This window comes from Saccopteryx leptura, chromosome 13, assembly GCF_036850995.1.
Source record: "Saccopteryx leptura isolate mSacLep1 chromosome 13, mSacLep1_pri_phased_curated, whole genome shotgun sequence".
NCBI lineage: Eukaryota > Metazoa > Chordata > Mammalia > Chiroptera > Emballonuridae > Saccopteryx > Saccopteryx leptura.
Genome location: NC_089515.1, coordinates 31076892 through 31094168, shown reverse-complemented (window position 1 = coordinate 31094168; position 17277 = coordinate 31076892). Strand labels below are relative to the sequence as shown.

General features: G+C 44.8%; 1 protein-coding gene across 1 annotated transcript in view; it reads right to left on the bottom strand.

The window, feature by feature from the left end:
• TLL2 (tolloid like 2) overlaps nucleotides 1–17277 on the bottom strand; it is a 146174-nt gene that overhangs the window by 46008 nt on the left and 82889 nt on the right. The window contains exons 4-7 of the mRNA XM_066355432.1: nucleotides 15573–15728; nucleotides 12999–13116; nucleotides 9270–9448; nucleotides 8226–8331 (exon numbers count right to left, since the gene is read on the bottom strand). Of these exons, the coding sequence (XP_066211529.1) occupies nucleotides 8226–8331; nucleotides 9270–9448; nucleotides 12999–13116; nucleotides 15573–15728 (559 nt within the window). The remainder of the gene's footprint in view (nucleotides 1–8225; nucleotides 8332–9269; nucleotides 9449–12998; nucleotides 13117–15572; nucleotides 15729–17277) is intronic.

Sequence of the window (17277 nt, the reverse complement as noted above, 5' to 3'; positions counted from 1 at the left end):
AAATTGTTCAGTGGGCTGCGAGTTTGAGACCCGTGGTCTAAAATGACCAAAACAGACAAGTGGATACCAAGATGTCCAGCTGAGTACGAGCCCTACTCACACCTCCATGTAGCGGGCCCCTGCCTGAGCCTGTGCCCTCTGCTTCCCGGCGCCTGACTTGGGACCTCTCCTGGAGGGGAGGGCCTTCCCTTGAACGGGCTCCTTCTCCAGTTACCAATTTGTTTCCTTCCTTCCCTCTTAACCAAGTTTCCGGAGAAGAATCATCTACGTTCTGTCAGCCTGCACACCTTAATCCAATTTCGATCTGACCGCACAGCAGTCGTCACCAGGCACCGACCAACTGACAACTCAGTGGACACTTGTCAGTCCTCATCTGCCCTCTCTGAGCACCGAACCTTTGTGTCCCCTCCTTGCTCGGACTCTCTTCTCCCTGGTTCCCAGAGCACGCTCTCTCTGAGCAGTGACTTAGGATCCTCCTCTTCCGCTTCCCTGGAGAGTGCTGTCTCTCAGGTTCCTGCCCTCTCTCTACTCTCTCTTGTTCCACCTGCTCCTCTGGGCTTTAACCACCCACCACCTCTAAGTTCACAGCTAATCATCTGATTTCAGCCCAGAGCCACTTGCTAAGCCAGATGCCTGGTGGCCCTTCCACTAGGCTGTTCAATGGGTCTCTTACATCCAACGCTTCAAAGCCAAATGTGTTCCGCTCTTCTGCTCCTTTCATAAACCTTTGTCTCCTAAGACTGAATCTGAAGGCGCCCCCAGCTGCACTCATTCTCTCACACTCCCTGTCAAAATCAGGAGCCAGGTCCTGTCCACGGCCCCTTCTGTGCAGGCCTTGAATCCAGGCCTTCCCACTCCAGCCCACTGCCGTGGCTCAGGAGACCAGTGCTCCCTCCCTGAGCTCTTCCCAGTGCTCTCTGAACTGGCCCCTCTCCCTGTAGACTCAGCAGCTCTGACCTAGCCCCCACGCTGCGGCAATATGATTATCCTGAAATGTGAGGGCAGGAGTGTGCCCTCTCTGCTTAGACTCCTTCACTGACAGCCGAAGCAGCACGCCGACGGCCTCGAAGGCCTGGTGGTGATCATTATCGTAAGCAACACTGAACTCCTGCTAACCGCAAACATGCGTCTCCTGCTGAGGCTGGCCAGCCCATCTTCCTGTCCACTAGCAAACTCCTGTTCATCCTCCAAAACCCCATCAGATGGCTTCCCTTTGTAAAGACCTTAGGAGCCCTTTCCATTTCTCCCATCCTGAGTCGGTCACCCCCTCCTCTGGGCCTTCTTCATCCAGACTGTTCTCATCATACTGTATTGTCTTCTTTTGTGGGGTGATAGTCATTTTTTTCTCTGCTCAGTAGTAAGTTTCTCTGGCAGAGATACTGGGTCTTTCATCTCTATGTCCTTGTGACTGGGATGTAGGAGGCCTCAAGAAATGCTTCTTGGACTAAATTACACAGCCAAGATAGAACAGTCTTCAAAAGATTTTGCAAAACAGCTGATTCCACCCAAAAGAAAATACGAAACTTCTCATCACCTAGTTATTAGCTGCCCTCTCTCTTTTCTCTCTTTCAAACATTTTCTTTTCCTTAAATTCTATATTTCCTTGGAAAATGTATGTTATCCTTATTTCTTCCTTTTTGCTTTTGCATGTACTGTATTTTTCACTCCACAAGACACACTTTTTCCCCCCAAAGTGGAGGGGAAATGCGTGTGCGTCTTATGGAGAGAATGTTCATTTTTTTAGCTGCTGTGGGTTCCTGGACAACTAGAAGAGTATTTGATCATTAAAGTCTCTTCTCATTTGTTAATAACACTGCTAATGGTTGTTAATACTGCTGTTGAGTTCACATTGTTGAAGTATTATTTTGGTGTATTTTATTAAATATTTTAACACACCATTTTGTTCAGAATATTTTTTTCTTATCTTCCTCCTTAAAACTCTAGGTACGGCCTGACCAGGTGGTGGCACAGTGGATACAGCGTTGGACGGGGATGTGGAGGTCCCAGGTTTGAGACTCCAAGGTCGCCAGCTTGAGTGCAGGTTCATCGGGTTTGAGCAAAGCTCAAGTTTGGACCCAAGGTTGCTGGCTTGAGCAAGGGGTTACTTGGTCTGCTGTAGCCCCACGGTCAAGGCACACATGAGAAAGCAATCAATGAACAACTAAGGTGTCGCAACGAAGAATTGATGCTTCTCATCTCTCTCCCTTCCTGTCTGTTAATCCCTCTGACTCTCTCTCTGTTTCTGTCAAAAAAAACAAAAACAAAAAAACCCTAGGTGTGTCTTATGGTCAGGTGCATCTTATGGAGTGAAAAATACAGTACATTTCTTTCTAAATTAGACTTCAAGCTCCCCTTCTTTCCAACATTAGTGCGCAGGAGCCTAGACCATGAGCTGATGTCCTTTTTGTATCCCTTTCCCTGGCATCTCACCACCCATTCTAATGGCTCCAACTCCCCTGGCCTCATCTCCGGGTCTGGAGTCTTCTAGAGCAATGGTCCCCAACCTTTTTTTGGCCACAGACCGGTTTAATGTCAGAAAATATTTTCACGGACCGGCCTTTAGGGTGAGACGGATAAATGTATCACGTGACTGGGACAAGCATCAAGAGTGAGTCTTAGACAGATGTAATAGAGGGAATCTGGTCATTTTTTAAAAATAAAACATCATTCAGACTTAAATATAAATAAAACAGAAATAATGTAAGTTATTTATTCTTTCTCTGTGGACCGGTACCAAATAGTCCACGGACCGGTACCGGTCCGCAGCCCGGGGGTTGGGGACCACTGCTCTAGAGAAACTTCATTGGAATCCTTGGTCTTCCTCACTGACCCCACCAAGTTTTATGTCACAAGTGACGACTCTACATAAAATTCTAAATTCAATCACCTACTGATCAAAAAATGGGTACTTCTGTCCTAACACAAAATGTCTTCATTTGCACTTGATTCCTCTGAAGAAAGAAATTTTGCTGCACAAAACGCAAGGCTCACCACAATCTCTCAGCAGCTGGGACTAGCTGACCCTGCTGATGACCACAGCACATAGGCCACTTGGCCAGTGGCCTGCTGTGTGGAGAATGTGTCCTCACACTCACTGAGAGTTCACAAGGCCCTCCTATGTGCCAGCCCCTGGCTGGACACTCCCATGCACCATCTCATTATACTCTATACATCTTCATCATACTCTAGGATGCAAGCCCATTACTGTTAGGGTTCCTTGCTGCAAGGGAGAAAAGAGCTAGTAATGAGGAGCCAGCCCCGGGGCCCAGGCGACCCGGGAGCCAGCCTCCTGGTATCTTCCAACCAGTGCTTCCCACTGCCCCAGAGACAGTAGCCTTAATGTAGATTAGATAAATGATAGAGTTAGGAACATTGGCGACTCCAAAGCAGCAGGAACAACATGGGCTCACACTCATACAGCTCTTTGGGGGTGGGGGGCTCACACTCATACAGCTCTTTGGGGGTGGGACTCCCCCCCTCCCTCCCCCCCTCTTCTCCCCCCCTACCACATCCTGAGCCGCCAGCAAGGCGGTGGGTTCTGGAAGATATTTACTACAAGAAACGTCCCCTGTGAAAACCACCATAGTCACGTCCTCCCTTTTATGTAGGACAACTCATAGCATTGACATTTGGCCAAACTAAGGAAGGGTTTGGCAGATGCCTTAGGGAATAAAACTGTCAGCTCTGAGTTCTCCAAACAAAGACTGTACCAGAGAAATGTCTCTTTATTTCCTGGATCCTTGCCCAACAAATCTCCCAAAGACACCACTACTTACAGCGCGGGTCCAACCTAGGGGAGGGGGAGGAGCTGCAATAAACTAGATTGAAGGAAGTCGGAAGGAGGCAACTCAATTGTAACAACACACGAAGATGGGGTTTCCCATCAGCAGGAATAGCATTTGCCTCCCTAGATGAGCACATGTTCTCTGGACCATTCTCTGCTCTTTTACAGAATCAAAGACAACGTGCAGGCCAGCTCCAGCAGACAGGTAAGCAGAGGTAATGACATGGAGTTAAGAAGTAGGAAACTTTTGACAAAAAGTGGACCAGGAATGCCCACCACCAGTAAGGATGCCACTGATAAACATCCACCAAACAAAGTAGTGTTCTGAAAATCCATGCAGAAAATTATAGACAGGACAATGCAGGTGACTACTTGCTATGAAATAGATTTGCCAAAGCAATTCTGAACGGGGCAGAGGAGAGGAGCAAGTTGTGGTAGAGTGTTAAAATAATGAATTATGCCTCCTAATAGCCACATCCCTTTGCAAAATGAAGTTGCCACTCCCCACATTAAGAAGTAGACTCTATTTCTCCATCACTTGAATCTGGGCTGGTTTGTGATTTGCTCTGGCCAATAAAATGTGACGGGAGTATATCATGCGAGTTCTGGAGCCTGGTCTTGAGAGAGTTGCAGCCTGCCAGCTTGTCCTTTAGGAACTCTAAGTTCCCATGGAGCGGAAAGCCCAGTCTAGCCTACTGGATGATGTGAGACCACACAGAGAAGAACCAGGTACCCCAGTGGGCAGGCAGCAATGACCAGACATGGCACTGGCCAGCACCCAGTCCAAACACGCTATCAAATGACTATGGCTATTGCTGCGGCAGTGACCAAGGGAGACCAGAGAAGAACAAGCTAGAATGACCGACTATATCATAAAACGTAAGTTGTTGTAAGCCGCTAGGTTGGGGGTAGGTTGTTCTGCAGCAATAGATAACAGCATGCTATGCTAGCAGAAGGGAAAGTCTTCCTCTCCTCAGTGCCCCCGGGGAAGCTGCTCTGCTCCCACCCAGCTGCCCATCAACCTGTGCTGCCTCCCTGCCAGTCTCCTCTGAGGAGTTCTGGGTACTTTAGAAGAGGAACTATTATTTCATGGGTTTAGTCCACGGCTTCCATTGCCTATGCTGATAAAATGCTTTCATGTTGACAACAGTATTAATAGTGCTTATCCCTTGAAGGGCAAAAGGGCTGGCATTATAAGCCAGAGATCACAGGAAAAAATATAAAGATTTAAAGAAAGAAAGACAGAAAAGAAATGCTGGTGTCTGAAGATACTTTGTTCGCATTCTTGCCTTGGTCTCTGGTGTCAGAGGTTTGCACAGTAACTGGCACACAGCAGACACTGAGAAGGAAGTGCAGGGCCTTCAGCTCATTAGTAGTAATTTATCCACAATACCCTACATAGTAGATACTTGTAGATTCTCCTTAGTGAAGTGACCACTGCATTTGTGAGTATGTATGAAAGAAGTGCAATGAGGATAATAGAACTTTCTTCCCTCACCTAGTCCCCAGCATTGCAGATCTCCCTGCCTCCTTGGACTCATTCATTAATGTATTTATTTTAAAACTATTGAATACCAGCTCTGTGCAAGGCACCATGCTGGGTGCTGGGGATTAGAAGAGAATGAGCTAGTCTCTGTTCTCAAAGATCTCATTCTAGAGAGGGAGAAGAAAATGCAACAGAGACAAATATTAGATAAAGTTAAAGTAATACTTTTAACAGATAAATTATAAAGCAATACAGAGAGTTATGGCAGCTACAGAAACAAGTCCCAAGCTACCAGCTTCTCACTTGGACCAACCTGACACTGGCTTCCTCAGGAAATCAACACTTTGTCTCCTCTGAGCAGCCTGCAGCCCCTGGGGCTGATGGGGTATGACCCAATATTCCCTGCCCTGTTCCCAAAGCTGTGAGTCACCCCAGACCCAACACCCAAGCACACCCACCCTGACCTCTGCAGGGAGGGTCCTTTCATCCTGCCTACCCCACTGGCTTCCTGAGACTCGCCCCCAAAGCAGGCCCCTCAAAGTCTCAGTTCCCCAGCCTGGAGGAGGAAGCCTTCTATTTCCTCATGGCAACAAAACACGGTCATATTTGTCAACCCTTCATTCATCTGTACCAGATTATGAAATTATAATATGGACTTTTTGAGCTGGATGGGGCTATAAGAACATGCAGTCTAACCTTCTCAAGAGGAAACTGAGGCCCAGGAAGTTGGGAGAGTTGACCCAGCACACAGCTGCCCCTAATTACTGTCTAGACCAGGGGTCCCCAAACTTTTTACACAGGGGGCCAGTTCACTGTCCCTCAGACCGTTGGAGGGCCGGACTATAAAAAAAACTATGAACAAATTCCTATGCACACTGCACATATCTTATTTTAAAGTAAAAAAACAAAACAGGAACAAATACAATATTTAAAATAAAGAACAAGTAAATTTAAATCAACAAACTGACCAATATTTCAATGGGAACTATGCTCCTCTCACTGACCACCAATGAAAGAGGTACCCTTCCAGAAGTGCGGTGGGGGCCGGATAAATGGCCTAAGGGGGCCGCATGTGGCCTGCGGGCCGTAGTTTGGGGACCCCTGGTCTAGACCTCCCTCAATAGCACGGTTCCTAGGAGAACCAGGGCTAGACTCTAGCCTTCTGACTCTCAGCTCAGCGGTCTCTTCATTACACCACACTGCCACTGCATCTTCTGATACAGAGCCTAGACGCGCGTAAAGAGAACAGGGTAGCTCATACCTAGGCCAGTTGTTCAAAGATGCTGAGTCAGACCAAACTCCTGTCTGGGTGTGGGGTGGAGCTCACCACTAAATTAGCAGTGTGGGCAGGCGAACAGTGCCCCCCCCCCAGCGCTCGGGACGCTGCGGTTTGGAGGCTCTCTCACCAGGATGCTTCCAGCAGCCTTACCCAAGAGCCAAGGAGCCCTGGGGCACACAGCTTCCCCTTCACTCCCAAGAGCTGTGTGTCTCCTGAACAAAGGGTTTTCATTGGTCTTTATGGACATAGTGACTCACGAAATAAATTGTTTCCCTCTCTGCTGTGACTATTAGGAAGCACAGGGCAGGATTTGCCACCACAAATGGACTTTATGGCACATATTCTGAATATTAAATTGATTCCAAACTTCAACCTAGCTATCTACCCTTATATTTTTTCTCTGCCCCTTGCTCAAATTCCCTCACCTATGTTTTCCTTTTTATCCTATGTATATATTGGGAATCACCTTAAATCATTTTTTTAATGACTAAATAAATAAATAACAAATACATAGCAAAAAAGCTAGTTTTAAGAGGAGACTGAAAAAAAGTACCAGGAGAAAACACTACATGCACAATGGCTCCTTTAACTCAAGGTTGGAATGACTTACAAAACTGAGACCAGCAGGGGAAAACTTCTACATGCAAAATACAAGGATGGTCTAGAACAGGGGTCCCCAAACTTTTTACACAGGGGGCCAGTTCACTGTCCCTCAGACCATTGGAGGGCCGGACTATAAAAAAAAACTATGAACAAATCCCTATGCACACTGCACATATCTTATTTTAAAGTAAAAAAACAAAACGGGAACAAATACAATATTTAAAATAAAGAACAAGTAAATTTAAATCAACAAACTGACCAGTATTTCAATGGGAACTATACTCCTCTCACTGACCACCAATGAAAGAGGTGCCCTTCCGGAAGTGCAGTGGGGGCCGGATAAATGGCCTCAGGGGGCCGCATGTGGCCCGCGGGCCGTAGTTTGGGGACCCCTGGTCTAGAAGCAACGGCAGTACTGAAATATTTAACACCTGGCCCAGCACAACACTAAGTCATCAAAACAGACCGTACCGATGCCGGCCATATGTACCACCTGTGGCCTTCCGTGGGGATCGCAGCTAGCACTGTGTGTAACCAGCAGACAGGAGACCTGGGTCTTTGTTCTCACTCCGACCCAGCTACCTGTGTGCCCACGGCCTAGCCAGTGCCTCATTTTCTTCACCTCTGAAATGAATCCACGATTGATCACCCTCCCAGCTCTGACACTATCTAGCTTCCAATAAACTAAACCTCCTCTAGAACTGGTAAACGCCATCATGCCTACTTTAAGGATGTGGTTTAGAAGATCCCCACCCACTGGAAATTTGACACAGAGCCTCTAAGTTATTATTGCAGCCAACCTCTAAATAATGTCCCTTTTCCAGTTTGCTGCTTGTGCCACTGAGGCATGACATGATGAACACCGAGCTTCATAATGAGACTCAATCTTATTAGCGGGGACCTGATTAGATTATATTTCATTGCAGCCCAGAGGCCACTGTATTTCAAGGACAGGCACACCAACTGCTGTGCTAGGAGCATGCGGAGACCCACCCTCTGCAGACCCCCAGGAATCCCCCCAAGCCCGTGATAGCGCCGTAAAACACAGACGAGTCATAAGCATAGATTCCGACCTTGAGAAGGTGTTCCGGGCGTAGTGCATGATGCTGTCAAAGTCGTACGTCTCTCCCAGAGAGCTCACTTCCCCAGCTTCCATTTTTAAGAAATTATACTCCTGACCTGTGACACAACACTCTGTTAAGGCCTTTGAAAACCAAGGCAGGCACCTGAAAGGAGGCAGAGGGGGAGAGGAGGGCCCATAGCAACTTCCGAGAGCTCTGTTAGCCCCATCAGTCAAATAACCTGGTTGGTGGACATTCTTCTTGCTATTTTAAAGGCTGGAAATTTAAAACTTAGAATAATCCCTATGTTCTCTCAACCTCACTACCCAACACCCCTCCCCAAGTGTCACCAAACTCTTAAACTAAGTTTGCAGACAGGTTAGTTATCAACTGGATTGAAAAAAGTTAAATCTGCTCTTGCTATCAAAGGAACAAAATAAAACAATCAGAGTCGAGTTCAATCCCAACTAGTGCACAATTCAGACTCTCAACAGCCTTTTTAAGGCAACCACATTATTCAACCAGATACTTTCACGTTCACTATGAACTTCTATATAAAATTATTTAACACGAGAAGGTATTTTTTCAAATTTAGACACTATCTGCCTTGGAGCAGAACATTTCTAGGCAGAAATATTGTTTTTATATGTACTCATGTCCTAATTTTATTTCAGTTTCAAAAAGATGTGCTGTCTAAGTCAGCAGAAATGAGTCTTCTAAAAGCAACCAGGAGAACTCTTTTTTTTGGCTTATCAGTTCTGATGCTGCAACAGTGATCTGGTCACTGCTGTTCCTTTTAGGAAACAGAGTTGAATTTCACTGTCTTTACAACATGGAAAGTCATTCTGCTTCTGCTCTAACCTACAAGCTATGGCAGATGCCCTCCCAGGAAGGGCCCCTGATTAACAGTGACAGGCTGGTGACAAACACCAGCACAGTACATTCACTGCCTCAACACTTACAAACGAGCTAAGTCGGTCAGCTCCCCGCAAGCCCTCTCCTTCACTCCTGCCTCCTTCCTGGATTTCACTCCCCGACCCCACACAGGCTCCTTACCTGGTTGGATATTTTCTCTGATGATGGTGACATGCTGGTCTCTGTCTGGCCGGGTGTGTTCATGCCAGAACCCAACCACGTGGCCCAACTCATGAGCCACAATTCCAAACTTGTCACAGTTTTTCCCAATGGATATGGCCTGTGGACCTCCTCCTCGGCGCCCAACATAGGAGCAACAGCTGGACAATGCAGAAATACCAGGTCAGCAGGTCAGGGAACAGCAAGTCTAGTGTACACGCGTGTGTACGTGCGTGCATGTGTGTGTGTGTTTGTGTGTGTAAAAGAAACACAATTTTAGAGATAAATGTTCTATCACTGTCCAACTTTCCTCCCGATATAGAAATAACTGCCAAAGGCTCTGGACTTTTCTGGTAGTCATGGATCCACCAGAGAATCTGAAGAAAGACAAGGCCTCTCTCTCTTCCTGGAATAAAGACCATACTGCGCCCCACCCTCCCCTGGACCATCACTGACGGCAAGGAGGAGAGCTGGGAAGGAGGTGGCTGCGCTTCTGTAGAGATGCATCATGGTACTATTATCAGAGGAGCCTTAGGAATGACTCTCTTTCTGTTCACAATTATTTTCTCAAATAATATTTATTCATTAATCCTAACATAGAAAGGTATAAAACAAGAAATTTAAATGGCCATAATCCTACCATGCAGATCCTCCCTGACATTTAATCTTGTGCTACCTTGGCTACATTATAAAACAAACAAAAAAAATGCATGTTAGCCTGACCAGGTGGTGGCACGATGGATACAGTGGATAGAACCTGGGATACTGAGGACCCAGGTTCAAAACCCTGAGGTCGCAGGCTTGAGCACAGGCTCATCCAGCTTGAGTGCAGGCTCACCAGCTTGAGTGTGGGGTCATAGACATGACCCCATGGTTGCTGGATTGAGCCCAAAGGTTGCTGGCTTGAGCCCAAGGTTGCTGGTTTAAGCAAGGGGGTCACTGGCTCGGCTAGGGCACCCTAGTTAAGGCACGTATGAAGAAGCAATCAGTGAACAACTAAAGTGCCACAACTATGGGTTGAATCTTCTCATCTCTCTCCTTTCCTGTCTGTCTTTGTCTCTCAAAAAACAATGCATATTAAAATGTGCAGATGCCTCTTTAGCATCTATTGAGCTATGGATATGGTTTTTCTTCCCTGTGATTTGCCAGTCTGGTGAATCATGAAAACAGACTGCCTAATGTTGAACTGGTCTTGCATTCCCTAGATACACCTTCTTGGCAGCCCACTCTTCTATTCTCATACTGCTGCATACTTTGTGCTAACATCTGTGTTAGGATGTGGCATGGCCAATCATGTTAGATGAGTCTATAGTTTTCTCTGGTTTGGGTGCCAGGCTTGTCATTTTGGGGTAGCAATGCCATAACAGTTCCTTAAAAGTAATTTGGAAGCAAGTGTTCTTTTTCTATGCTCCAAAAAGCTTAAACAGCACCAGCATAATCTTTCTTAAAGGTTTCAGAGAACTCCTCTGTGAAACTCTAGATTTGGTACTTGAAAGGCAATAGTGTTCTCCCTCAATATTTCAATTTCTTCAAAGTTACTAGTCATTGTCAGCACTTTGTATGTATCTTGAAGTCATTCACATTATCCAGATGTCCACATGTCTTGCATTCCCCCATTTTTATTTCCAATTTTCTTCACTGTCACTTTTTAAAATCATAGTTAGACTAAGAAGTAGTTTAATGATAGCTTTTTATTTTATTCAAAAATTCACTCTTTAATTTATTATTCCTATAATGTGTTACCTTGTCTATTTTTTTGTGGTATTTTGCGGTAGTAGGCTTTATGTACTTACTTATTTTGCTAAATTCTTTGAATTGAATATTTCATTGTTATTCTTAATTAGTGAAGTGGCTATTGAAAGCAGGGGGATTTCCTCTGGACATAGCTTTAGCCATATCTTTTATTTATTTATTTATTTATTTATTTATTTATTTATTTATTTATTTATTTATAAGTGTGAGGAGGGGAGATAGAGAGACACACTCCCACATGTACCCTGACCGGGATCCACCTGGCAATCCCCATCTGGGGCCAATGCTCAAATCAACCCATCTATCGTCAGTGCTAGGGTCTGTGAAATCTTTTAAATGTTGTACTATAAGCTTTTATTATCTAGACACCTTGCAATTTTAATCCTGATTTCTTTATGACCTAAGAATTGTGAAAAAAGAGAGAGAACTTTTAACTTACCAGGTAATGCAAGGTTGTTTATTTTTTATTATTATGCTACTATGCCCAGTTTCATTGCTTTATAATTAGAGATTATTTTAATGCTATTTCTGCTTTTTAGAATTCATTGAGGTATTCTTGCTTGGCAGTGGGGCACAGTGAATAAAGTATCAACCTGGGACGCTCAGATCAAGTTCAAAACCCTGAGATCACCGGCTTGAGTACGGGTTGCTGGCTTGAATGTGGATCATAGACATGACCTTATGGTCACTGGCTTGAGCCCAAAGGTCACTGGCTTGAAGCTCAGAGTCACTGGCTTGAGCCTAACTTTGCTGGCTTGAGCAAGGGGTCACTGGCTCATCTCGAACCCCCAGTCAAGGCACATATGAGAAGCAATTAACAACTAAAGTGATACAACTACAAGTTGATGCTTCTTAACTCTTTCCCTTCCTGTCTCGCTTTCTCTAAATATTTATTTTTCAAAAATTGAATTCCTTGAGGTATTCTTAATAGAGGGCAATGTCAATTAAAGTTTAATAGCCACATTAAAAAATGTTTCTAAAAAAAACAGATGCATTATCAGGTTATAGAATCTGATAGACCCATAGGATCAACTCTATTATTTGTATGTATTTTTCTAATTCTCTATAAATCTCTACTTATTTTTTCAGTCAACTTGACAGTGATCTACATGTGTTGGCAGAAATGAAATAAAGTCTCCTGTTGCTGGGGTTTCTGTCAATTTCCCCTTGAATTCCCTGGAGCTTATTTTACGACTCTTAATGCTATGCTATTCGGTACATAAAGATTTATGACAGTTATATTCTCACCAGAGCTTGTACCCTTTCTCATTATAAAGTGTCTCACCTTTTTTTTTTAACACTTTAAAATCAAAACAAAAAATGCTTTGTCTATAACAAAAATTGGGATCCCAGCTTTCTTTCTGGTAGCATTTGCCTCTATGCCTCTTTCCTTTTACTTTTAAACCTTTCTGGGTCATTTTCTTCAGTAGTTTATCTTATATATATAGCATGTAGGTGGGTTTAAGCTTTTGAACCAAGATGGGAAGCTTTTTCTGTTAGTAACAGCATACATCACACTTGTTAGCATAACAGATAAGTTTAAGCATACTCGTTATCTTATTATCTGTTATGTTTTCTTGAGGAAATCCGCAAGCTCATAAAATTACATGCAGAATTTTGCATATATGTGCTTACATCATGAGGGAGCCTGTCAGCTTCTCAGTGGGGTCACTGGTGCCACTTCTTCATATCAAAGGAATACCACCCCCATTCCTTCAATTGCTCCCATGACAAGGCACCCAGACCCCTTGTCTCCCTGGAGTCTCCCTCTTGACCCACCTACTTTGTCACTGGATCGTGACATCATCGAGGGCCAGGGGAGTTTCTGACAAACCCTGGCCTCCTGTATATTATAGCTCATTGGAAATACGCCGTTTTAGGAAAAAATTCAAGGCTCATGAGCCATCAGCTCTGCCTGCGTCTGATTCCACTGTGGCGGCCCAGCTTTCACTCACTTACCCGCAGGTCCTGTAACTGAACACAATGAAGCTTTCTTCGTCCGTCCTCTCTATGAAGGTCACGCAGGTGTGCTTCTCCCAGTGTCTCATTGCCTGCTTAAAAATGGCCCTCTGGCTTCCTGAAATGACAAGGCAAGTGCTTATCACTTCACTCACGGTTCACGCTTTCCTGAGATGCTTACAACAAAGCTTGTTCCAATGATAAGAAAAACCGACAAAACAAAACAAACAAAAAGCTTGTTTAGGTGACTCAGAGTAGAAATGTACTAAGAATAAGAATTTACCTTGCTAAGAATACAATATAACTCTCCTGAATTACCAAAACATAGAGAGTAGGAGTTTGTGAATTGGAAGAGAGGGGAAAAATAGATTTTCAAACTATCTGGGCTTCCCAGCTTTTCCTTGGTATTGAAAGTACTTTCCTAGGCTTAAAAGAAAATCTTACCCAGGTTAAACAATTTGGAAATTTTAGTCTTCTGAAGTAGCTCACCAGCCCTGCATTTCACACCCTATTTTATTTTATAACTATAGGAGGATATTCCTAAATATACTTTAAAAATTCTATTTGTGTATACACCTATGCTACTTTGGTGGGGGTCCAGTGTTTTCTAGAGTAACCTTGAACCTGATTTTCTAAAAGGCTTTTAAAAACAGGTGAATTTCATACTTTCTTTTAACCTGTTTTCCTATTTCCTGATTAAAAAGGTGTTGAAAAAGAAAACAATGAGTAAATTGGGATCAAGTAGTTGCAAACTCCAGGCTGCTAGTTAGGAACAGGAGATAAGTATTCTTTCCAGAATTTACCAATCTGAGCTAAAGAAGACTATTCGGACTCTGCTAGAAGCAATGAGAAGCTAGAAAAATAGTTTAGGAATTACAGAGGTTGGTAGGGGCCAGGCTCTGAATTCTAGAGTGACCTTGTTGCAAAAAGTCAACCAACCAACCAACCAACCACCCACTGGGGAGGCTCCTAGTCTAAAAAATGTGAGTGTGGGGCCATATTGTTGTCCCTAACACATTGTGTGGAGCTATAAGAGGAACTTAGTTGTCCATTTATTTCTTTTGACATCTTGATACTTTTGGATCAAATTGTTTATAGCTCAATCACTCACTGAAATAGCAATCCTACTAATTACACAATAATAAAAATCTCTGTGTAAAGAAAGTACTCTATATAAAATTAGTTCATTTCGACAAAGGTTATATAAATCTTTAGTCAGAAAAGACCACCAGTCTGAAATAACACATGATCTCAAGCGTTAGACAGACTAGAGGGCAGGGTTCTGGGAGAGAGTAGCTGGTCAGGGGACCAGGGAGCCAAGAAGGGCCTTTCTGTGGACAAGCCATTTGGTATGAGACGCCAAAGATCAGAAGGAGCCGGCCGAGAGAAGAGCTGGGGAAGTAACACTCTAGGCCAGGGGTCGGGAACCTATGGCTCACGAGCCAGATGTGGCTCTTTTGGTGGCTGCATCTGGCTCGCAGACAAATCTTTAATTAAAAAAATAATAACGTTAAAAATATAAAACATTCTCATGTATTACAATCCATTCATTTCCTACCACTCATGTTCACGGTTGCGGGTGGCTGGAGCCAATCATAGCTGTCCTCTGGGACAACACCAAATTTTTATTGGATAATGCATAACATACACGGGTCGTTGTATGGCTCTCACGGAATTACATTTTAAAATATGTGGCGCTCATGGCTCTCTCAGCCAAAAAGGTTCCCGACCCCTGCTCTAGGCAGACAGAAGGACAAGTGCCAGTGTGCTAAGGTAGAATGAGGTGGGCATGTTCCAGGAAAGAGAGATGACTGGTGAGGCCAGAGCACAGAAACTAAGGGGAGAGGGGGAGAGAGGGGTAAAACACTAGGCTGGAGGGGGCATCAGAGGAGGGTCAGAGGTCATGGTCAGGAGTTTCCGTTTCATCAGTGATGATAGGAAGCCACTGAATGACTTACATATTTTAAAGATAGTGATACCCAGAGCAAATGCTTACTAGTTCCTATGCGCTAGGCATGGTTCTAAGTGCTTTACCTAAACTAATTACTCATTTAATTCTCAAGACAACCCCACAGAGTGGAAAAGATCATCCCATTTACAGAAGAGGGACCCAAGGCACCGAGAGGTAACGACATGACTTGCCCGAGGTGCACGGCTGATAACTGCTGCAGCCAGGACTGGACCCAGGCGGTCTGACCACGTCCACTGGCCCACTCTGTTACAGACTGGAGTACTTCTGGGGTGTCCGGGGGGCCCAGGGGGCTCATCGAGGCAGAGGCTAGGTAAGCCACCATATGCAGCTGCTCACACTTCCTTCTGCCTGGAGCACTTTGCTCACATTCCTATTGTGCAAACCCAGGCTAGCCTTCAAGACAGGGTATTATGTCAACTCTACATGAAGCCTCAGGGACCAAGTGACCACCTTGGAGATGTAGCCCCAACAGAGAAGGCAGTTTCCTCATGCCCAGTGCACTAGACTCTGTACACAGGAGAGAGGGTTAGCAGGTAAGACTGCGTCAACCCAGGGAGACAAAACACTAAGCTCCAAAGCAGGCCTCCTCTGGGGCTACCCACCCGTGAAATTCCCTCCAATGACGTAGGGGATGACCCCTCCCGGCCATATCCTCTCTGTCCTTGAGGTTGTGGCTCTTCGGACCCGGGAAGAGAAGGTCGCAGCTTCGGCAGAAGACGTTCCAGGGCTCTGTAGAAGCATGGCATTCTCCTTGCCATCTGCAAGAGAGTCACACTGCCATTTACTTTGCCTTTAATTCCTCCTGTGCATCATTGGTTAAGATTATATTATCCGTAAACCCATCAAACATGTTCTAAAGAGTGCATTTGGTCTGGTCCAGATTTTGAACCTCTGGATGGTAATTTTGTAGACAGGGCAAGAGTAAGCATGTACCAGGCCTGTGATGAGAGTGGGTCTGGCTTGCTGAAGGCCTTGAATGAGGCCCCATGGAGCTCCAGGGTAGCCCATGGGCCACAGACAACTCACAGCCCGTTGGGGTGGAGCCAAGCTAGGGGCATGCGCCCTTCTCAGGGAGAGCCGCTCGCATCCGAGGTAACAAACTCAGTCAATCCCTTGCCTTGACCAAATTCCACCAAGGTTGCAAATTCTGAAAATAACTTGGTCAGTTTGACAAATAAAGTGAACCAGTCTCTGATGCTGGAAAAGAGACACTTTGTAAGATAAACCAGTGCAGAGCCTCATAAAACCTCCCAGCTCTTCCCAGTCTCTCAGTACGTCTGGGCCCTTAAAGAGGAATGTGGGAAGGAAGAGGAGGTTCGGAGGTCCTGGGCCTGGGGTATGGCCCCGAAGGTAGCAGAGACAGGTGGGATAGAACCGCTTACTCCTGTGGCGAGCAAATAACTGAATCCATACTCATTTTATTCATCAATCAGACAATTTAAGGATTTGTTTCCAGTCTACTTGTTCAGAACCTCTCATTATTCTCACTTGAAGAACTTTTCCTTTAGTTTTTACATTTTTCCCCTAAAAAGCATCTTTTGGTTTTATTGATTCTTTTTGTTTTTTATTTCTTTCAATTTATTTATTTTTACTTCCTTCTATTTTCATTGGTTTTATGCTGATGTTTCCTCTCTCGCTTCCTTTCTCCTTTTAAAAAAAAAAAAAGAGCCCGACCAGGTGGTGGCACAATGGATAGAGCATCGGACTGGGACACAGAAGACCCAGGTTTGAAACCCTGAGGTCACTGGCTTGAGTGCAGGCTCATCGGGCTTGAGCAGGGGCTCACCAGCTTGAGTGTGGAATCACTGGTTTGAGTGTGGGATCATGGACATGACCCTATGGTTGCTGGCTTGAGCCCAAAGGTCGCTAGCTTGAAGCCCAAGGTTTCTAGCTTGAGCCCAAGGTTGCTGGCTTGAGCAAGGGGCCACTTGCTCAGCTGTAGCCTCCTGGTCAAGGCAACATATGAGAAAGCAATCATTGAACAACTAAGGAGCTGCAACAAAGAATTGATGTTTCTCATCTCTCTCCCTTCCTGTCTGTCTGTTCCTCTCTCTGACTCTGTCAAATAAAAAAATAAAAATAGAGATATAATTTACATACCAAAATAGTTACTGTTCTAAAATGTGCAATTTTAATGGTTTTTAGTATATTCACAAAGCTGTGTAACCATCATCACCACATAGAATTCACATTTTTCATCATCCCCAAAGAAACCATTAGCAGTCACCAGTCACTCCCCATTTCTCACTGCCAACCTGGGCAACCAGGAAACTACTTTATGTCTCTATAGGTTTACCTATTCTGGGT